Below are 20,093 nucleotides of genomic sequence, written 5' to 3'. Positions count from 1 at the left end.
GGTCCAGCTTCCCGACCCCTGCCCTGACCTTCCGACTGGTCCGCTCTTCAGCAGGGACCTTCCTGGAGCTTAAATCGGATCCTGTCACTTTTTTTAAAAAAATGTTTTTATTGATTTTTAGAGGGAGGGAGAGAGAAACGTCGCTGCGAGAGGAACATCCGTGGGCTGCCTCCTGCACGCCCCCTGCTGGGGATGGAGCCCCAAACCCGGCCCTGTGCCCTGACGGGGAATCCAACCGGTGACCTCGGTGCACGGATCCACGCTCCATCTATTGAGCCACACCGGCTGGGCATCCCTTATTTACAAAAATTTTAAAGTGATTTAGAGAGGGAGAGAGAGAAACAGCCATCGGTTACCTCCCGTGCGTACCCGACCAGGGATCACACTGCAACCTGGGTATGTGCCCCGGTGGGGACTGGAACCAGCAACCTGATGACGCTCCAACCAACCGAGACACACCGGCCAGGACCCTGTCCCTCCTTCCTAAGCCCGGGGCAGCGCTGCGCACGGGGCAGCTCAGGCCGTGCCAAGCCCTCACCCTGGACCGCGCAGGCGCTCTCCGCCGGGCCTGGCTCCGGGGGCCCCGGGCTCCGCCCTCCTTCCCTCGCGCTCTTCCCAGAGCCTGGGCTGCGCGGGGAGGTGGGGCCGGGGAGCGTGCCCACAGCACGCGGTCGGGGCCGCAGAGACTCTGCGGGGTCCGGGCACACTGGCTCTCACCCGCAGGCCCTCCCGTCTCTGGCGGGAACCAGCCACGAGCTCACCGAGGAGGAGGCGGAGCGGGGCCGAGCAGGGGGGCGGGCCGAGGAAGCCGGAAGCCGGACTCCGGGTGCCGCCCCGTCCACCCCGCTCTGGCTCCGCCCTCTCCGTGTGCAGCCCGCGGCCTCCTTCCTGCCTGGGCGCTGCGCGTGGCGCTGCTCCCTGGGGCTGCGAGGTGGGGAGGGCAGTGCATCACCTTCGAGCGAGGGCGGCTGGGCCCTCCCACCCCCGTGGGGGCCATGAGGACCGCCCTGGTGTACCACGAGGACATGACTGCGCCCAGGCTGCTGTGGGAGGAGTAAGTGTCACCTGGCCGAGGTGGAGGGTGTGTGTGTTGGGGGGAGATTGGAGTCTGAGCTCTCTGTCCACAGCCCCGAGTGTGAGATCGAGTGTCCCGAGCGCCTGACCTCCGCCATGGGGCTCCTGCAACAGCGGGGGCTGGAGCAGAGGTGCCTGCGGTTGGCAGCCCGAGAGGCCTCGGAGGCAGAGCTGGGCCTGGTGCACAGGTGGGACCCCCTCAGCCCCACCTGAGCCCACCCAGCTGCCAGGACTCACAAACAGTTGCCTCAGTGTCACCATCGGGTGGGTGGGTGAGGGAGCGTGAGGGGGGCAGCCCCTCTTTCTTCTCCCCACCCCATTCCTGCTGGCCACTCTGCCTTGCCTCCCTGCCCCTCTGCAGCCCAGAGTACGTGGCCCTGCTGCGGGGCACTCAGGCCCTGGGCACGGAGGAGCTCCGGGCGCTGTCTGGACAGTACGATGCTGTCTACTTCCATCCGGTTCGTGCCCCGGGGACCCACCTACCCATTCCCATGCCCGTGCCCGTTCGTGGCTGCCAACCTGGCCCATGTCCCTGTGTTCATGGACATGCCCATGCCTGCATACCTGCTGCGGCTGGCACGGGACTGTCCTGGCCCATTCCGTTCAGCACTCGGTGCCCTGCAGCCTGGCACCGATGTGGGCAGAGTGTGTGGGGTAGCCGGTGGGGGCTCACCTGCACCTCTGCCCCCAGAGCACCTTCCACAGCGCCCGGCTGGCCGCGGGGGCCGGGCTGCAGCTGGTGGATGCCGTGCTGACGGGAGCCGTGCGCAATGGGCTCGCCCTGGTGAGGTGAGAGCTGTCCCTCTCCCCTGGCTGCCCCACGGCTGGGCAGAGGATGACCCTGACAGGGCCCACGCCCCACGCTCCCCCTCAGGCCTCCTGGGCACCACAGCCAGAGGGCTGCCGCCAACGGGTTCTGCGTGTTCAACAACGTGGCCATCGCGGCCACACACGCCCAGCAGAAGCACGGGCTGCACAGGTGTGTGCTGGGCCGGCTGCAGGTGGGCCCCCCCCCCCCCAGACCTCCCCACCTTGGGCTGGGCTCCTGGCCTGGGGTGGAGGCCCTGCCCGTGGTGAGTCCAGGGCGCTCTGTCCGCAGGATCCTCATCGTGGACTGGGACATCCACCACGGCCAGGGCATCCAGTATACCTTTGAGGACGACCCCAGGTGAGCCGGGGTGGGGACGCAACCCTTCCCTGGGACCCCACTCTCCGGGCACACGGCCTGGCCTGGGAGAGTCCTAGCCGGGTGACATAGCTGTGTGCTCAGGGGTCAGAGTTCTGTGAGGGGCTGTGGGAGGAGGGCACCTCTGAGCTCTGACCCTGGGGGTTATTCACAGCGTCCTTTACTTCTCCTGGCACCGTTATCAGCACGGGCGCTTCTGGCCCCACCTGCAGGAGTCCGACGCAGCGGCCGTCGGGCAGGGGCGGGGCCGCGGCTTCACTGTCAATCTGCCCTGGAACCAGGTGCCACCCTTCACCCTCCGGGGGCCTAACCCCCCCCTCCTCCCCCCCAACTGCGGGAACCCCTTTGGTTCAGGGTTCAGGTTCAGGGTTCGGGTTCTGAAGGAGGCCGCACACAAACACAAGAGAGTAGAAAAGTATTAATTTGGGAATATTGGGGGCCAGGCGGGAGCCCACCTCTAGGAGGAGGACTACACCCCGCTCCGGCCTTGCTATCCCTTTTATTAAGACTTTGGGATCCACCCAGAGAGGCAGGCAATTCCAATAATAGCCAATCAGCAAGGATCTACATAAGATTGACAGGTGGAAGTTGCTTCAGCTACCAATGTCTCAATCAGAGGACAATGGGCGGCTTCCGACACCCTCGGGGGATCTGGGCGGGAGGTGGGGTGTCCTTCCAGGGTCACCCCAGAGCCCAGGCATGAGGGGGGAGACCCCACAGCTCACCCTTCTGGGCCCAACTCTGACCCTCATGGCTGCAGGTTGGGATGGGAAATGCCGACTACCTGGCCGCCTTCCTGCACGTGCTGCTCCCCCTGGCTTTTGAGGTGACTATGTGGGGGTTCACCCCCCTCCCCTCCGACTCCATCAGAGAACAAATCCTGTGGGGGAGGAGGGTCTCTCTGATGGGCCTCCCTTCACTCCCTCCCCATCGGCCCTGCCTGCAGTTTGATCCTGAGCTGGTGCTGGTCTCGGCAGGGTTTGACTCAGCGATCGGGGACCCCGAGGTGAGGGCCTGGCCTGACCTGGGGGACTTGTGGTGTCCGGTGGCCAGGCCCCCATCATACCCGGCTCTGGTTCCAGGGGCAGATGCAGGCCACGCCGGAGTGCTTTGCCCACCTCACGCAGCTGCTGCAAGTGCTGGCCGGTGGCCGGGTCTGCGCCGTGCTGGAGGTGACTGCGGCGTGCAGGGAGGGTCCAGGGACCGGAGGCCGAGGTGCTGTCGGGGGTCCTTCTGCCCCGGTGACACCTCTGCCCTCCTCTCTCTCCCCAGGGTGGCTACAACCTGGAGTCGCTCTCCGAGTCGGTGTGCATGACGGTGCAGGCCCTGCTGGGGGACCCCGCCCCGCCCCTGTCAGGGCCCATGGTGCCACATCGCAGGTGCGAGGGGCTGGAGGCGGGAAGGCTGGGGGTGCAAGGCCAGGTCTCACCACTCCTGTCTCTCCGTGCAGCGCCCTGGAGTCCATCCAGAGTGTCCGGGCAGCCCAGGCCCCTCACTGGACCAGCCTCCAGCAGCAAGGTCCGTGTGGCCTGGGCCGGGTGGTGGGATTGCGCCTCGGGCTTTCACGAAGTGGCTGTGACTCTAAATGACCCCCTAGACTCGGCCCCCATCCTGAGCCCCAGCCCCCGCTCCCCAGAGGGGAGGCCCTCGCCTCTGCTGTCTGAGGGGCCCGAATTCAAGGCTGCAGCGGCCCAGGCCACGGCGGCACCGAGCGCCCTCCTGGACGGACTGCACCTCTGCCCCATGCCCCCTGTCGGCACCGCTGTTGCTGTGACTTCACTGGACGCTGCTCCGGTCCTGCCCCCTGAAGTCCCCCATCAGGAGGGGTCAGCCCTGGAGGAGGAGACACAGTCCTGGGCCAGGTGGGCAGAGTGGGCCTGGGGAGAAGGGTGAGGCTGTGTCCGCCATGCACCCTTGTGTGACTCACCTGTGTCCGTGTTCCTCGGTTTTTCTACCACAGCCTACACGAGGCCCTGGCCAAGGACGAGGCCGCCAGTGCCCTTGGGAAGGTCCTGTACCTTTTGGATAGGATCTTGGATGGGCAGGTGGGGGCACCTGGAGGGGCTGGGGCGGCTGTGGAGCTGGGGCAGGGCCGGGGACCAGGGGAGGGCTGGGGTGGTGCAGAACCATGTGTATGTGAGTGTTGCCTTGTGCCCAGGACCTCTCCCAGAAGAGCCCCTGGGGATAGGGTGACAGGCACGCCCTCAGTCCCCTCTCTAAGTGCTCTTTGGCAGAGAGGGGAAGGCGGTGACGTAGAGGGCAGTTTTAAGCACCTTATTTTCAGAAGTGGAGCAATTTGACCTCAGAGTGTACAGATGACAGCCATGGAGACCTTCACCTACCCTTCCCAAGAGAAGGGACGGATGGGTCTGTCTGCCTGGTTTGGGGGTTGCCCTCCACGGCTGTCTTTCACCCCGCAGGTGAGCAGCGGCATCGCAGCCGCCCCGGCCTCTGCTGCAGCTGCCACTCTGGATATGGCCATTCGGTGCAGCCTTTCCCGGGGAGCTCAGAGGTGAGAGCCTCAGTGGGCTGGCCTGTGTCTCTGAGGGCGTGGCTCGTGGGCACCCCTGCCCTGGCTGCCACAGTGGGAGGGTTTTGGGAATGGACTGCAAGTGGGGTGAGTACAGCTGTTCTGGGAGGGAGCGTGAGGGACAGATTGACCCGTGGGACGCGGTGCTCACCTACGAGGCCAGCAGGCGGAGGTGCTGGGAACAAGTCGGCTGGTACGTGCACCTGGCCTGCGCAGGCACTGCCTCCTCCGGCACGTGAGTGCGTTACCCAGGTGAGCCCTCAACTCACCTCATCCACGGGACCAACTCCTTCTCCAGGCTTCTCTGTGTGGCCGTGGGACAGCTGGACCGGCCCTCGCACCTGGCAGATGATGGGTATGCCCCTTGGGTTCCTGCGTGGGGGTGGGTATGTCACTGGGTCCCCAGGAGAGATGGCTGGGTGGGCCCAGGGGGCCCTGGGAGCAAGGCCAGGAGAGTCTCCAGCACAGAGGGTCAGCACTTTCAGCACCCCTATCCCTGAACTCTCCTGCACCTCACCTTCTGTCGTCCCGGTTCGAGGGTGAGTGGCGTCTCGCTCACACACACACACACACACACACACACACACGTGTCCATGTGACCACTCTCCCCTGAAAGGAGGAACCTGTGGCTGAGTATCAGGGGCAAGGAGGCAGCCGCCCAGTCCATGTTCCACGTCTCCATGCCACTGCCGGGGGTAAGTGGTGGTGTCCCGGGGCCAGGCAGTGGCTGCTGACGGGTATCATAAGGGCCAGGCCCCTGGCCTTCACCGACCCTTCCCGACCTCCTGAGGGCAGGAGGGGTGTCCTCTGGATGAGGGGTTGGGGTCATGCAGCCTGTCCCTCCACAGACAACTGGCGGGTTCCTGAACTTCCTCCTGGCCCTGGTGCTGCCCCTGGCCTACAGCTTCCGACCTGACCTGGTGCTGCTGGCTCTGGGGCCGGACCATGGCCTGCGGGACCCCCAAGCTGCACTCCTGGCCTCACTGTTGCGGGCCCCAGCAGGGTGCCGAGTCTTGGCCCTTGTGGATGAGGTGAGTTGAGCAGAGCAGATGTGCTGTGGGGTGGGAATCGGGGGGAGGCCAGTGACTCACAGCTTTCCTCTCCGCCCTTGGCCCAGGAATCCACACCCCAGCTTGCAGGCGTCCTGGCCCAGGTGCTGCATGGAGAGGCGCCCCCCAGCCTGGGCCCCTTAGGCATGGCCTCCCCAGAGGACACGCAGGCCCTGGTGCGCCTGCGAGGGCAGCTAGAGCCGCAGTGGAAGATGCTGCAGGTGGCGGGTGAGACTGGGAGCCAGGTCAGGCCCAATGCTTGGGGCCCTGGGGACCGTCCGGGTTCAGAGCTCCGTGGGGAGAAGGGCTCTCGGGGGCGAGGGGTTCACGTCTTGGAACTGGCATAGCCCTGCTGATCGTGCGCCTCTTCGCAGCTCCTGCTTGAGTGCTGCGACCCTGGGGCTTGAAATCGGCCAGGGTGGGCGTATGTGCACCCGGAAATGACACTGCAAAATAGTCCCCCAAGAGCCGGGGGTGAAACATTCAGCAGCACACCGCTGCCTGAGGCTGCGGCCTGACGTCCGGCCGCCGGGCGCCGGCTCAGGGGACTGTGTCCGCTGCGGCGACCAGGGCCCCTCCGCACCCGCCTCCACACGGAAGGCCCCGCCCAGGCTCCCTGCACGCCGCTCAGTAAACAGTTAATGAAAGTCCGCCTCCGCCTCCGTTATTGTGTCCACCGAGCCTGGCCTCGGTTTCCCCACCTGCGGGAACGCTGCTCCAAGCCGGAAGTGCTCTAGACTCCGCGGCCCCGCCCCCGCCCGCTGGCGCCCCGCCCCCGTGACGCACTTCCGGCGCGCCAGCCCCGGCGGTTTTGCGGGTCGCGCGGCGGTGACGCGCGGCGGCGGGAGTTGCAGAGGCGCGCTCCGTTCTGCGTCTGGCCTGGTGCGCGGACGGCCGTGCGGGCCTGACCCCGCGGAGCCTCCCGACCCCCACGCCCCCTCCGCGGGCGGCGCCTCTCCCGGTCGGGCCCCGAGGGAGCGTGCGGGGCCGGCGTGTCCACCGTGTGCCGCCCGCTCGCGTCTCCGTCGGCTTGTCTCGGTGCCGTGGGAGCTCCAGGGTGCGGGCTGACGGGCCGCGCTGGTGCCCCGCGGGCCGGCGCGGGAGACAGGGCCGCCGCGGACCCCGCTGCAGTTCCAGTTCTGAGCCTCCGCCTGCCCGTCAGCCCCGTCGGCCCCGCCCCTCCCCGCGGCTGTCCGGCCCGGGGGAGCCCGGCGGGTGGGCATGGCCAGCATCACCCAGCTGTTCGACGACCTGTGCGAGGCCCTCCTGCCCGCTGCCAAGGCTCACCTGGGCCAGCGCGGCCTGAGCCGCAGGCGGGCGAAGCAGAGCCTCAAGAGGGTGGCCTACAATGCTCTCTTCACACACCTCTTCCAAGAGGAGCCTCCGAGGCGGCGGCCCGACCTCTCGAGACTCCCGGTGAAAAACAAGGTCCTCATGCTGTCCTTTGACCTGCGAGTGGGCGGCCTGGGGCCCGAGGCTGACCGCCTGGAGGCGCTGGTGGAGAAGCTCGAAGCGGCCCCCCGCTGTCCGCTGGGGGAGGTGGGGTCGGCTCTGGACCTGCTGGTGCAGCTGGCGGGCACCGGGCCCCCGCAGGCACTGCCCCGCCGGCGGGACTACTTCCTGAACAACAAGCACGTGGGGAGAAACGTCCCCTACGGCGGCTACGACTGCTACGACCTGAGTGTGTTTGAGATGGACGTGCAGTCTCTGATCTCCAGAGAGGAGTATTTATGTCAGGACATGATCCAGAAAGCGCTTCAGGTGATGGAGGCGACGCCGGGCACCGGCCTGCCCACTGCCCGGCTCTTCTCCTACGGGGACCCTTGTGGTGACAGGTTCGAGAGAGACACCCGCGTCTCGCTGTTCGGAGCCCTCGTGCACAGTCGCACCTACGACATGGATGTCCGGCTGGACTTGCCCCCGGTGCCGGACAGCGCAGACCTCTCTGGACTGGCCATCAAGGTAAGCGCGGCGCCTGCCCCCCGCGCCCCGGGCCTTTGGAAATGCCTTCTTGGCCTCCCTTTTGTCAAGGGAAGGGGAGGACAGCTCCGGAGTCCAGGCCACTGGGTGGCTGAGCTGTGGCGAGGCGGGGCTGCTGCTACCCACCACCTGGGCAAGAACGCCGCTGCCCAGCTGAAGGCCCAGGCAAATGCTGCTTTTCATGTTTGCCCGACAGGGCGTGTTGTTAAGTCCTTGTTCTGTCCTCTAGAGGTGCTACTTAAACTTGAGTTAATTAAAGTGCAATAAAAAGTCCAGTTCCTCAGTCACAAAAGCCACATTTCAAGTGCTCAGTAGCCACATGTGGCAGAAAATGTTTGCTCGTACTATACATGCAGATTTACATGCCTTCTCCACCTGTGACGTGGGCTTGTTCATGCATCGTTGGACTGTGCATTTTGTGCTTTTGTGAGTGCCCCCGAAAGAAGAGATGCACTATTGTTGCTCACTCGTTCCCGCACTACGAGACATTTAGGTCATCTGCAAACATACCCGATGCTGAACATCTTGGCCCACGTAAATCTTTGCGTCTCTCGTATGATTTTATGCTGGTTTCCCCAAATCGGAATTTCCAGAGTGGTTGCGTTTCATTGTAAGTTATATTGAGGTTTGCATGTTGAGTGAAATTGGAAATTGAGAACCTTCTTAAATTATTTAATGGAGGCAGAAGCACTGTTAGTACATACGTGCTCAAGAGAAACAGGAGCCCTAGCCAGTTTGGCTCAGTGTATAGAGCGTCAGCCTGCGGACTCAAGGGTCCCGGGTTCGATTCCAGTCAAGGGTGCATGCCCGGGTTGCAGGTTTGGTCCGGGGGGGGGGGGGCATGCAGGAGGCAGCCAATCAGTGATTCCCTCTCATCACTGATGTTTCTGTCTCTCTCTCCCTCTCCCTTCCTCTCTGAAATAATAAAAGTATATTAAAAGAAAAAAGGACAGGAAGCACGGTCAGGTCTTTCCCGTGTGAGTGGACGTGTGAAGGCCTGGAATTCCCATCACAGGGGAAAGCTTAGGCCCAAAGGCACACGTGGTGTCTTCTCCTTCCACTGGCCTCCAGGTGCCTCAGAGCGTGGATCCATCCGAAGATGAAGGGTTCCAGTCAGCATCCAATTTGACTCCCGACTCCCAGTCTGAGCACGGCACGACCCCGGAGATTGACCCGTGGGACGCGGTGCTCACCTACGAGGCCAGCAGGCGGAGGTGCTGGGAACAAGTCGGCTGGTACGTGCACCTGGCCTGCGCAGGCACTGCCTCCTCCGGCACGTGAGTGCGTTACCCAGAGAGCCCGGGTGGCTCCTGGCAGAGGCCGCTGTGCCAGGATTGGGGACCTGGAGTCTCAGTCGTGGCTGGTGCACAAAATTATCTTTGTTCTGGGCGTTGAGAGACATGCTGGGGGCGGAGGCAAGGACTTCAGCTTCACGGAGGTTCCCGCGGGGCCAGCTGGAGCAGAGCCACGTCCTTACCACGAGGGTTCCAGTCTGAGGGGTGCGAGGTCGGCCTGGCAGGGGTGCGGTCAGGGCTGGGTGCTGACGAGGGAGCTTTCTCCGTCGAGAAGGATGGGGGCGCTGCTCTCCGGCTGGCCACTGTGGTGGTGGCAGTGCTTCCTTGGTCACCACTCAGCCGGGTCCAGGGGCCTCTCATTCTGCCACGGGCTTGTGTCTCGAAACCTCCCGGAGAGGGGATGGAGGCCTTGCACGCAGGGTTACTTGCTGAGTCATTAGAACCTGTTTCCATTTAAACCCCAGCCCCCTGGTCGGTTCCTGCCGTGGGCAGTTAAGGAAGTTTGTTCCCACCAGAAGCAGAGCTTGCTGCCTGCACGGCTGGGCTGTACGCTCTGCCCCTGCCTGGGGCCTCTGTCGGACCCACCTGTGTCTCCCTGAGTCGGTTGGTCCGCAGGTGCCGCCATTCTGGGGAAGCCGTTTCCTTCTGTCGGGCCGAGTCCTCTGTGGGGATTTCAGCGTTTCCTGCCTGGGCTTTTCTCCCTCGGCTCGGAGTCCGGGGTGGGGGCACAGTGGTGCTGGGACAAGCCTGCAGGAGTGGGCAGGAGCCGTGTGCTCCCCCTGCGCTCGGAGAGTCGTGAGTGATGGGAGAGCCCATAACTGCATTGTCAGTTAAGACACCGTGACTTGACCGAGTTCTGAGATGTATTGTTCTTGCACCTTCCATGCCTGATGTGGAGGTGAACACGTTCTGGGGTCCGGCACCCGTCGACGTTAGAATGTCCAGCAGCTTGGAGCCCGTTGAGTTGCTAGACCTGAACCCCAGGCTCTTTTGGGAAGAGGAGAAAGAGCTGGTCAGATGTTACAAACGAGAAGAAAAGTCTCAGAAAGGCCTGTGTTCCTGGCCTCTGTTCACTAAGAAATTACTTTTTCCAGTGGTTTTAAAAGACAGTTTTTTCATACTTTTCAGTAGAGGTTGGTGGTTTTCAAAGGAATGTTTTTAAATGCACCATGTTTTTGGCTGATTTTGAACGATGTGACGGGTGAGGCAAAGCCCTTGGTCGTGCCCTGTGCCCAGAGCCGCACTCGCAGGACCCAGTGTGTCTGCTTTGTGCTGGCCCAGCCGGCGTGGCTCAGTGGTTGAGTGTTGACCTATGAACCAGGAGGTCACAGTTTGATTCCCAGTTAGGGCACACGCCTGGGTTGTGGGCTGGATCCCAGTAGGGGGCATGCAGGAGTCAGCCCATCAGTGATTCTCTCTCATCATTGATGTTTCTATCTCCCTCTCCCTCTCCCTTCCTCTCTGACATAAAAAAAAAATTTAAAAATCATGAGACTGCTCTGTCCATCCTTTGTGTAAAATGCACATAACTTGAACTTGCACACTCTGACCGTTTTTGAGTATACAGCTCAGTGGCATTAAATACATTCACATTGCTGTGCAGGCACCACCACCATCATCTCCAGAACTTTCCATCTTCCAAATTGAAACTCTGTCCCCACGAAACACTCACTCCCATTCCTCCCCCACCCCTGCACCACCTCCTACTCTCTGAACCTGCCTCTCGAATTTGCTGGTCTAGGGGCCTCCTCTACGTGGAGTCTGCAGTGTGTGTCCTTCCTTGTCTGGCTTATTTCACTGAGCATAAGCTTCATCAAGGACCTGTTGTAGCAGGTCCCAGAGTGTCCTTCCTTTTGAAAGCTGAATACTATTCCGTTGTGTTTTTTAATCCACGCATCAGTCGATGGACAGACACGCGGGCTGCTTCCACGTTTGGGCTGTTGTGAATATGCTGCTATGCACACGGGTGTGTAAGCCTTGTGCTTGTTTTTAAGATAAACATACGTTGTGCGTGTCGGTCGTCCTGAGAACCATCGTGTGGGCCCAGGGGGTGCTGGGGGGTGGGACCCAGTGTGGATTGTCTGGACCAGGGCTGAGCCCACAGAGCTGACTGCGAGGCTGGTGGCTGGTCGGACACACGCCCGCTCTGTGTTTCTTAGACGTGTTGTATTGAGTCACTTTCTCCTGCCTTTTGTTCATGTAGTTGAGGTGCCTGTGGCTCTGTCTCCACAGCCCCCCTGGCCACAGAGAAGAGCCCTACCTCACGGAGGCGGGAAGGGACGCCTTCGACAGTTTCTGCAGGCTGTGCCGCGGAGAGCTGCAGGTGCTGGGCGGCGGCCTCCCGCAGGCCGCGCAGCCCCTGTTGGTGCAGGAGTGCGAGCTGGTGAAGGATGTGCTGAACGTCTTGATTGGGGTCATGTCTGCCACATTTCCCCTCTGCCAGGTAAGGGGTGCGGGCACACGGTCACTGCACCGGCACAGGGTTGGTGGCGGGCACTGCCCGAGCACTCCACAGGGGAGGAGGAGGCCGGTGTGGTGAGTGGATGCCCCAGTCCAGGCCGGTGGGCCTGGAGGCTGGCGGGCCTGGAGGCCAGCTCTGCGCATTCTCATTTCAGTCCTAGAAACTGTTCGTTTATTAACGACCTTTACAAACTGAACAAGAGTAAGATGCTCGTTGCTCTCATTCATTCTCTGGCTGTGTATTACAGCGATTGATTCCCCTGTGAACTGTCCTTGCATTCCTTCATCCTGGCTCATCGTCTCTCTCTTTTTTTTTTTTTTAATATTTTTATTGATTTCAGAGAGGAAGGAAGAGGGAGAGAGGGATAGAAATGTCAATGATGAGAATCATTGATCAGCTTCCTCCTGTATGCCCCCTACTGGGGATCGAGCCTGCAGCCAGGGCATGTGCCCTTGATGGAATCGAACCTGGGATCCTTCAGTCCCCAGGCCGACACTCTACCCACTGAGCAACACCAGCCAGGCCAAGCATCGTCCTTTTAATGTGCTGCAGGATTCGGTGTCTTAGTACTTGAGTGAGGACTTTGCATCTGTGTTCACAGGGATTTGGCCTGTAGTTTCCTTCCTTGTGATATGTTTATCTGACTGATTTGGGACAGTGCTGGCCTCTGAGCATTAGGGACTCTTCCCTCTTCAGTTTTCGGAAGAGTTTGAGAACAGTCATGTAAGTTCTTTAATGGTTTGTTAGAAGTCACCAGTGAAGCCATTTGGTTCTGGGGTTTTATTGTTTGGGGAGGTTTTTTGTTGCTTTTCTTTAAATTGTAGGAAAATACGCATAACATTTATCTTAATGTGTTTGCGGTGTGCTGGTCTTAGCCTGTGGACAGTGAGGGCAGCCTGCGGCGCTCACTGGCCGGTATTGATGTGTGGCCGCCCCACTGCACCCCACACCCACCTGGCCGTGCTGCGGCTGGACCGTCCTTGTGGTTCTTTGGACTTTGGGACACACCTGAGCAAGAAACCATCAGGGAACTCGGAAGAACAAAATTTACCCTTCACAGGTCTCGGAGGGTGGGATCACACGGCGAGGTCTTGTGGGGAGAGAGAGGAGGAAGGGGATCTGGGGCTCTGCCTCCATTGGGGTCGAGGGTAGGGGTGCCTAAGGTTTTGTGGGTTCACTCTTTATTGGTGAATTTAAAACAAGGGTGGGAATTAGGGTGCAGGAAGGGAGAGCTGGGGTCACTCAGGTGGGCCGTTATCTAGGTGCCCGGGTTCCTAAAAGGGGAGCTTGGCCGATGGGGCTGCCTGGCCTGTCCCGTGTCCCCTGGCAGCCTCTCTGTGCAGCTGGGATGTGTGCTCAGGCCGGGACAGGCCTCCCTCACAGGTGTCCGAGTTAGTTTCCTTTTTTTTCTTGAGGCAGTTTTGCAACGTGTATATTTCTGGGAATTTGCCCATTTCATCCAGGTTATCTAATTTGTTGGCAAACAGTTGATGGTGTTTTCTAGTACCCTCTTTATTTCTGTAGAATCCGTGGTATGTCCCACCCTCCTTTCTGATTCTAGCTCTTTGCCTCTTCTCTCCTTTAAGTTATCTTTTTCTTAGTCCTGCTAACGGTCTGTCGACTTTGTTGATGTTTCCAAAGAAACAGCTTTTGTTTTCATGATTCCGCTTTGTTTGCCGCTGCCCTCACCTTTGTTGTTGACTTCCTCCTCTGCTGGGGTCAGGTCGCTGCCGTTGGTAGTTCCGTGCGGCGTGCAGTGCCGTGACTGATGGGAGACGTGTTCTTTTGGACGCAGGCGCTTGGGCTGTACGTTTCCTCTCAAGACGCCATCGCTGCGCCCCCTCGTTGTGCTGTCGGCGTCCCTCGGGCTGTCTCCCTTCTCTGGGTGCAGACAGTGGGGGGGCGTGCTGGGCGACACTGCGTGCGCTGTCCATGACGCCTCTGACCGCCCCCAGGAGTTGGTGTCAGTCCGATGGCCCCGTTCTAAACCTGCTCCGAGAAGGCCGCTCTGCTTGCTCTTTCCGTGTGGTGCGGAGGGCACCCTGTCTCCGCCCCTTCCCACAGGTGGCTTGACATGTAAACGTGTGTTCTTCAGTGTGGCCAGTGAGAAGGACACCTGTTTCTGGGAGTGTTCGCTGGGCTGGAGTATGCTGGTGGCCACCTGCCTTTTGCCTTTGGAGCTTCCTGTGCTGTGTCTTGGGCTCTGTGGGCAGAGCCGTGGTTGGTTCATGGGTGGAGGGGTCTTGGACGTCAGGCCTCAGTGACCCCTTCTTTGCCCTCTCCAGCCGACTCAGGCCTTCGTGGTGAAGCAGGGCATCCACGTGTCAGGAACGTCCCCCGAGAGCGTCAGCAGCCTCCTCTCGGAGGTGGCCGAGTGCGGGACCCACTACGCACGCCTGAGCCACTTCTCTCTGCAGCCCGTGCTGGACGCCTCCTGCAGCAAGGGCCTCGTGTTCCAGGTAGGCCCGGCCTCCTGTGAGGGGCGCAGCCCTCCCCGGGCACTGCGCACAGGAGCGGGGAGAGGGCCCCGGGCCTGCCCACGCCGCTGAGCCCTTGTCTCCTGTTACGCCTGGAGTTGACCTTACCCTTCAGGAACGGGTGTCTCATCGTCACTTCACTGGAGGCCTGGGAGGCGGGTGTGGCCCACATGTGGGGGGCCTGGGGCAGGACCAGGCTGCTGTTCCCCACCGGGTCCCTGGTGCATCTTATGCGATCGACACAGTGGATTCCTCTTATTTGGCGAGTTGCGTTCCAGGAGCTGGGGCTGGACCAGGTCTCCCTGAAAACCTTCCAGCTGTCCCTGCTCTGGGAACAGCCCCAGGACAGCGGCAGCTCCATGGGAGGGAAGGCATCCAGCTGAGCGGGGCATTCTGGGAGCACTGATAGCAGCTGCCAGGGAGGAGGGCAGAGGAGGCAGGCACCATGCCCAGTGGCGCTGGGCTGCGAGTTCCTTCACGTTTTGGTACTGCAGGGGGAGGTCGGGGCGGCATGGAGAAGGGGTGGGGGTGGGGGGGGCAGAAGGAAACTGACCCAGGCAGACTGCCCCGCCATCTGGGACATGAGGGCAGGCCCGCTGTCTCCTCGCTGGTGGGGGACGGACGCTGGTTCTGGCGGGTCCTGTAAAGACGTGAGCTGAGCTGGGGCCATGCTGCTGTGGTGCCTCCCGGTGCCCATGAGTCACTGAGACCTCTCAGCCTTAGTCTGTGTGCAGTGCCTGCCACCTTTCCCAGGACCCCCAGGCCTCACTGTCCAGTTTCCTGGTGTGGCTGGTCCCGGCTGCAGGGACAGGATCTGCAGAGGGCTCGGTCCTAGCTGGGCTGGGGTGCCTGGGTGGGACCCACAGGTGCCCATTCCTTGGGAAATGGAGCCAGGATTAGGGGGTGGCAGCCGAGCCCTTTCCTAGCACCAGTGACCCTTTCCAGCCCTGAGCTCGGCTGTGTCTGTGTGCCCACCGCCTCCTCTCAGTCCCTTGTCCAACAGGCCTTCACCAGCGGCCTGAGGAGGTACCTGCAGTATTACCGGGCGTGTGTCCTCTCCACCCCGCCTACTCTGAGCCTCCTCACCATTGGCTTTCTCTTCAAGAAGCTGGGCCGGCAGCTCAGGTGAGCACAGCACAGCGGCCAAGGGTGGGGGGCTGGCTGGGGCCTGGAGAACAGCCCTCCCGATAGGTGTCTGGGCAGTCCTCGCCCAGCTGAGTTCATCAGGGGCTGGGCCTGGGCGTGTGATGTTGGCTTGAAAGGGTCATGGTGCTGGGAAAGGGCTCGGCTACCATGGTGGGGGCTCCCGCCTGAAGGGCACACAGGTCCCCACAGACCTGGCCCCTGGCACTCAGGAACCAGTTAGCTAACCCAGGCGCGTGGTGTGCGGCAGGTGCCGTCTGGGGAAGAGTTCAGTGGGAGAGGAGGGGGGAGGCCCCGAGGGCTGGACGCGGCCCGTCAGGGAGGTGGGCGGGGATGCTGTGCTGCATGTGCACTGCCATCGTGGAGAGGGCGCGGGGCCTGGGAGGGGCGGCAGCCTGGGTGAGGTGGCGGGAGTCCAGGAGGGGCTCAGGGCAGAGCCCAGGTGCGGGGAGCCCTGGCTGAGCGGGAGGAGGGGGAGAGGCTTGGGGGACCCGCAGAGGGACCCAGCAGGGGGGCGCTCAGGGCGGAGATCCTTGGGGGCAGCTGGTTTTATTTTATTTTTATTTTATTTTTATTTATTTATTATTATTTTTTAATATATTTTATTGATTTTTCACAGAGAGAAAGGGAGAGGGATAGAGAGCTAGAAACATCGATGAGAGAGATACATCGACCAGCTGCCTCCTGCACACCCCCCACAGGGGATGTGCCCACAACCAATGTACATGCCCTTGACCGGAATCGAACCCGGGACCCCTCAGTCCGCATACCGACGCTCTATCCACTGAGCCAAACCGGTTTCGGCGGCAGCTGGTTTTAAAGCCAGAGGGTGACGATGGGAGGGAAGGGCTGGGCCACATTCTGCTCACCTGCTTTCCCCGCCTGGGCTCTGAGTACCTGCTCTCCCCCGGCCTGTCCAGGTACCTGGCTGAGCTCTGTGGTGTGGGCACCTGCGGAGGAGAGTCCCAGGCTCCCTTCCCTACTGTGAGTTGTGTGGGATCCAGGAAAGGGGGCGAGGCTGAGTGTGACTGCTGTGGCGCGGCCGGGTCCCCTCTGCTGTCCGCGTGCGTTAAGCCCCGCCCTCTGCGGTCTCCAGGGCGTGAAGCTGCTCTCCTACCTCTACCAGGAGGCCCTGGACAACTGCAGCAACGAGCACTACCCGGTGCTGCTGTCCCTGCTCAAGACCAGCTGCGAGCCCTACACTCGGTGGGCGTGGGGCCCGGCGCGGGGCCGGGGCGGGCGGGGCCCCACTCAGTCTCGGCAGGTGCTTGAGCTGAATTCCCTTGCCCCACACCTGCTGAGTGCAGGGACGTTAGGTGGGGAGGGAGCGGCATCGTCAGGGCTTGGACTGGGCTCCCTGGGCCACCACTCCACCGCATGGCTGCCCCACCCACCTCACTGCTGGCCCCCCCACCCTGGCAGGTTCATCTACGACTGGGTGTACAGTGGGGTCTTCAGAGATGTTTATGGCGAGTTCATGATCCAGGTGAACCACGACTACCTGGGCTTCAGAGGTAGGTGGTGGCTGGCTGCTGGGCTGGGCTCCGTGCTGTCCGGGGGGTCAGGGTGGTCCTGGACGCAGGCCAGCGCGTGTCCTGTCCCACGCTCAGACAAGTCCTACTGGACCCACGGCTACGTGCTCCTCTCCAAGGAGGCCGAGGACTGCGTGCCCGCGTTCCTGAGGCACATCGCCCACGACGTGTACGTCTGCGGGAAGACCATCAACCTGCTGAGGCTCTGCTGCCCCCGGGTGAGTGAGGAGGCCCACGCGCCCCCTCGTGCTCTCCTCGCCCTGCCTCGTCCCCTGGCCTCAGAGCTGAGGTCCAGACCTGTCACACCTGTCCCCCCGAGACCTGGCCGTCGGTCCTTACTCTGGGCCAGCACGTTGGAGCTGAGACCGTGGGGACTTCTCCCTCAGGGTCCCCGAGTTTCATGAGGGCTCCTGCCTCCGGGCCCATGTTCACAGGTGGGAGGGGAAGCAGAGGCATTCCTGAGGTCGGGTGGGGAGGGCCTGCGGCTGCAGGGGAGGGACAGGCTGGTTCAGGGAGCTGCGTCTGGAGCAGAGGCTTGGATAGAGGCCTGTGCCAGCGTCCACGTGGCCAAGGCCCGGGGCAGCGGTGGGTGTGGATGGACGAGCAGCCTTTTTGAGGAGCTGTCTGATGTCTGAGCAGAGGCCGGTGGCTGGCCAGGAGGGCCTGGGGCTTCCAGGGACCAGAACAGTGTGTGGAGGCTGACCAGGGCCAGTGTGGGGCTGGAGGGTCAGGGCAGACGAGGGCCAGGTGTGACCTCGGAGCCGTGGAGGGTGCCGTCCCCTTGGTGAAGGAGTGGACTGCCCATGTGGGTGACCGGCAGCATGGAAGCAGAGCTGGGTGTGGGCCGCCCGTCAGCTGAGCTCCCGGTGGGTCCCCTCTGTTGCAGCATTATCTCTGCTGGTCCGACGTCCCTGTGCCCCGGATCTCGGTGATTTTCTCCCTTGAGGAGCTGAAGGAGATTGAGAAGGACTGTGCCATCTACGTGGGGCGGATGGAGAGGGTGGCACGCCACAGCTCCATCAGCAAGGAGGAGAAGGTTCGAGGACCATAGCCCTGGGGGCTTCCCTCACACCCTCCTCCGCTCCCAGGGGCACTAGGTTTGGGGTGTGCAAGACGGTGCTGCCCCTGGGGGTGTGTCTGGGTAGGGCAGGGATTCTGTCCTCTCTTCTCCGGGAGCTGGCTGGGCGCTGGAGAGGAAGCTGGCCCTCTGTCCCTTGAAGGGATGTCACTCCTGAGCTCCTTGGTCCCTTCCAGGGCACACACACCCAGGCCTGGCGTCTCAGCCTCAGCTCCTGTGCAGGACCCTGCCAGCTGCCCTGGAGCCAGTCTTGTCACTGTTTAGGGCGGTCGGGGGGCGGGGCGCTGTCCCTGGGGGAGTCTACCTGGGGTCTGAGCAGCCTGTTGCAGGTCCTCCAGCCCAGGGGAGGGGCAGAGAGGTGGGCTGGGTTGACCGCCGGTCTTTTCCAGGAATTACGAATGGAGATAGCTAAGCAAGAGCTAATCGTCCAGGCCCGAGAAGCGGCGTCCAGGGTCCTGAGTGCGTTGAGCGGTGCGTGTCGGCTCGGGTCCCTCTGGGATGCTGGCGGCTGCCTGTGGGGGCTCCTCAGGACGGCGCTTCTGTCTCCATGCAGATCGGCAGATGTCTGAACGAATGGCCTTGGACGCCCGGAAGCGAGAGCAGTTTCAGAGGCTGAAAGAGCAGTTTGTGAAGGACCAGGAGGTGGGTCCTGGGGGTGGGAGGGTGGGGGGTTGGGGGGCTTGCAGGGCCGGGTTTAGCCATTGAGGCTGCATGTGGGTGTGTCCTGCAGCGACGCCGGGCAGCCAGGCAGGAGGAGCTGGACGATGACTTCAGCTACGCCCGGGAGCTCCGGGACAGGGAGCGGAGGCTGCAGGCCCTGGAGGAGCAGCTGGAGAGGAAGGCGAGGTAGGGTGGCTGCGGGGGGTGGTCACTCCGGCTGACCCTCCTCGTGAGGGCACGGCAGGCCCCCATGACTGGTTTGATCTTGGTGATGGTTGTTTTACTTTTTATTTGGAAAACTTTCAAGTCTTGTCTTGACTCCAAGCACCCGCTTGGCCTCGGTGCTGCTGGACGTGGACATGGGCACGTCCGTGTGTCCTCAGCCCTCAGGATGTGTGCTGGTGGGTGTGTGGGTTGGAGTCCAGGCACATCTGCACACCCTGCTTGCTTGACCCTGCCTCTCGTCTCTGTTAAGTTAAACAGCTCCTGTCCATTTAACTTTAAGCCTGTTAGCCTGACAGAGTTGGGCATTTGTCCAGCACAGCATCCGACAGTCGGTCTCTTACTGTGTCACACTTGTCCCCCCTCAGGGGTTCTGAGTCCCCCACGCCCAGGGGAAGAGCTGGGAGCAGAGTGGCCTCTCAGGGGTTCTTGGTGGGCGGGGCTGTCCCTTCCTGCTGATGGCCTTGGTGGCCTGACCTCAGACACTGTTTGTAGAGCTGAGCCCTGAAGCCAGAGCGATGTACGCACACGTCTGTGTGTGTATGTGCATGTGTGTGGGTGTGTGCACGTGGGTGTGTGCACGTGGGTAGAGTTATTCTTCCTTCCTGTGCAGCTGAGGAAGGGAGGCTGCCCCGGAGGGCCCTTGGCCTCAGACAGCGCAGAGGCGCATTCTGGTGTTCATTCAGCAGACGTCTGCTGGGCCCTGGCTGGGCGCCTGCCCTGTGGGCAGAGCAGCTAGCCTGGTGAGGCCCCTGCAGGAGCTGTGGGGGTGCAGAGGGACCAGCTGGGGCCTGGGGAAGGTGCCAGGCTGTGCAGACCACCTGCCGGGGCCTCTGTCGTGGAGAACTGTCCCCAAGGGGAGCCAGCTGGACAGTGTGGGGTGACTGGTGACCAGTCCTCTCTGGATGTGGCTTCAGGCAGGCGCTGGTTGACCATTATAGCAAGTTGTCTGCAGAGGCAGCTCGTCGGGAGCAGAAGGCGCTGTGGAAGATCCAGAGGCACAGGCTCGCGAGCGCGCGGGCTCGCTTTCTCTTAGAAGATCAGGAGCACATTCAGGTGTGTCATGGGTCCCTCTTCCCTGGGCCTGGGGGCCCCAGGACCCCCTGAAACTTCATGCAGACCTGTGTGCCCTGGGGAAGGGACGGTAACTCCCTTCAGTTGCTTGGAGACATGCTGGGCAGGGCTGTGCGGCTGTCTATAGGCCGAGCGCACAGCCTGTGGTCTCGGTGCTGCTGCAGTTGGTCTGGTGGGCGCTGAGGCTCCGGCCAGGTGGCTCGGGGCGGAGGGTCAGGTCTGTGCAGCTGCCCCCTCGCCCTGTAATTGGGTTTCAGGCCATGCTGAGAGACGCGTCCAAGGGGAGGCCCCCAGAGCCGCCGGCGGAGCTCCCCAGTGCATGCTCGCAGGTG

The 20,093-nt window shown here is 62.2% G+C and overlaps 2 protein-coding genes across 4 annotated transcripts in view; both read left to right on the top strand.

Moving 5' to 3' along the window:
- The first annotated feature begins 826 nt into the window (after positions 1–826).
- On the top strand, positions 827–6,484 carry HDAC10 (histone deacetylase 10). 3 transcript variants are annotated; one of them, XM_028131003.2, is made up of 20 exons: positions 827–1,054; positions 1,128–1,262; positions 1,436–1,532; positions 1,766–1,863; positions 1,949–2,053; positions 2,174–2,242; positions 2,415–2,541; positions 3,021–3,086; positions 3,207–3,266; positions 3,343–3,432; positions 3,533–3,639; positions 3,711–3,778; positions 3,858–4,122; positions 4,221–4,269; positions 4,681–4,772; positions 5,089–5,145; positions 5,407–5,485; positions 5,639–5,821; positions 5,908–6,067; positions 6,214–6,484. In XM_028131003.2, exons 1-20 carry the CDS (start codon positions 996–998, stop codon positions 6,222–6,224), a joined length of 1,977 nt encoding a protein of 658 aa, XP_027986804.2. In that variant the 5' UTR covers positions 827–995; the 3' UTR covers positions 6,225–6,484. The 3 variants fall into 3 exon arrangements, with proteins under 3 accessions (XP_027986804.2, XP_054575642.1, XP_008153700.2); XM_008155478.3 differs by having other exon boundaries at positions 829–1,054; positions 4,221–4,305; XM_054719667.1 differs by lacking the exon at positions 1,128–1,262 and having other exon boundaries at positions 4,221–4,305.
- A 220-nt stretch (positions 6,485–6,704) lies between these two features.
- The window catches only part of TUBGCP6 (tubulin gamma complex associated protein 6), an 18,860-nt gene continuing 5,471 nt past the window's right edge, over positions 6,705–20,093 (top strand). Inside the window, exons 1-15 of the mRNA XM_054719665.1 lie at positions 6,705–7,801; positions 8,891–9,054; positions 11,347–11,557; positions 13,861–14,034; positions 15,056–15,177; positions 16,116–16,179; positions 16,292–16,401; positions 16,618–16,709; positions 16,806–16,945; positions 17,614–17,763; positions 18,195–18,276; positions 18,359–18,447; positions 18,536–18,651; positions 19,605–19,743; positions 20,019–20,090. Coding sequence (XP_054575640.1) covers positions 7,061–7,801; positions 8,891–9,054; positions 11,347–11,557; positions 13,861–14,034; positions 15,056–15,177; positions 16,116–16,179; positions 16,292–16,401; positions 16,618–16,709; positions 16,806–16,945; positions 17,614–17,763; positions 18,195–18,276; positions 18,359–18,447; positions 18,536–18,651; positions 19,605–19,743; positions 20,019–20,090 — 2,466 coding nt within the window. The 5' untranslated portion in view covers positions 6,705–7,060. The remainder of the gene's footprint in view (positions 7,802–8,890; positions 9,055–11,346; positions 11,558–13,860; positions 14,035–15,055; positions 15,178–16,115; positions 16,180–16,291; positions 16,402–16,617; positions 16,710–16,805; positions 16,946–17,613; positions 17,764–18,194; positions 18,277–18,358; positions 18,448–18,535; positions 18,652–19,604; positions 19,744–20,018; positions 20,091–20,093) is intronic.

This window comes from Eptesicus fuscus, chromosome 7 (genome assembly GCF_027574615.1).
Source record: "Eptesicus fuscus isolate TK198812 chromosome 7, DD_ASM_mEF_20220401, whole genome shotgun sequence".
NCBI classification, from domain to species: Eukaryota; Metazoa; Chordata; class Mammalia; order Chiroptera; family Vespertilionidae; genus Eptesicus; species Eptesicus fuscus.
This window is presented reverse-complemented; position numbering and strand designations above follow the sequence as displayed.

What these genes read in the sequence shown, in the direction of transcription:
- HDAC10 (XM_008155478.3), top strand. Translation starts at nt 996, where the DNA reads ATGAGGACCGCCCTGGTGTACCACGAGGACATGACTGCGCCCAGGCTG. An exon ending in ATGCTGTCTACTTCCATCCG is followed by an intron (nt 1,533 to 1,765) that starts GTTCGTGCCCCG and finishes CTCTGCCCCCAG; the next exon opens with AGCACCTTCCACAGCGCCCG. An exon ending in GAGACACAGTCCTGGGCCAG is followed by an intron (nt 4,123 to 4,220) that starts GTGGGCAGAGTG and finishes TTTCTACCACAG; the next exon opens with CCTACACGAGGCCCTGGCCA.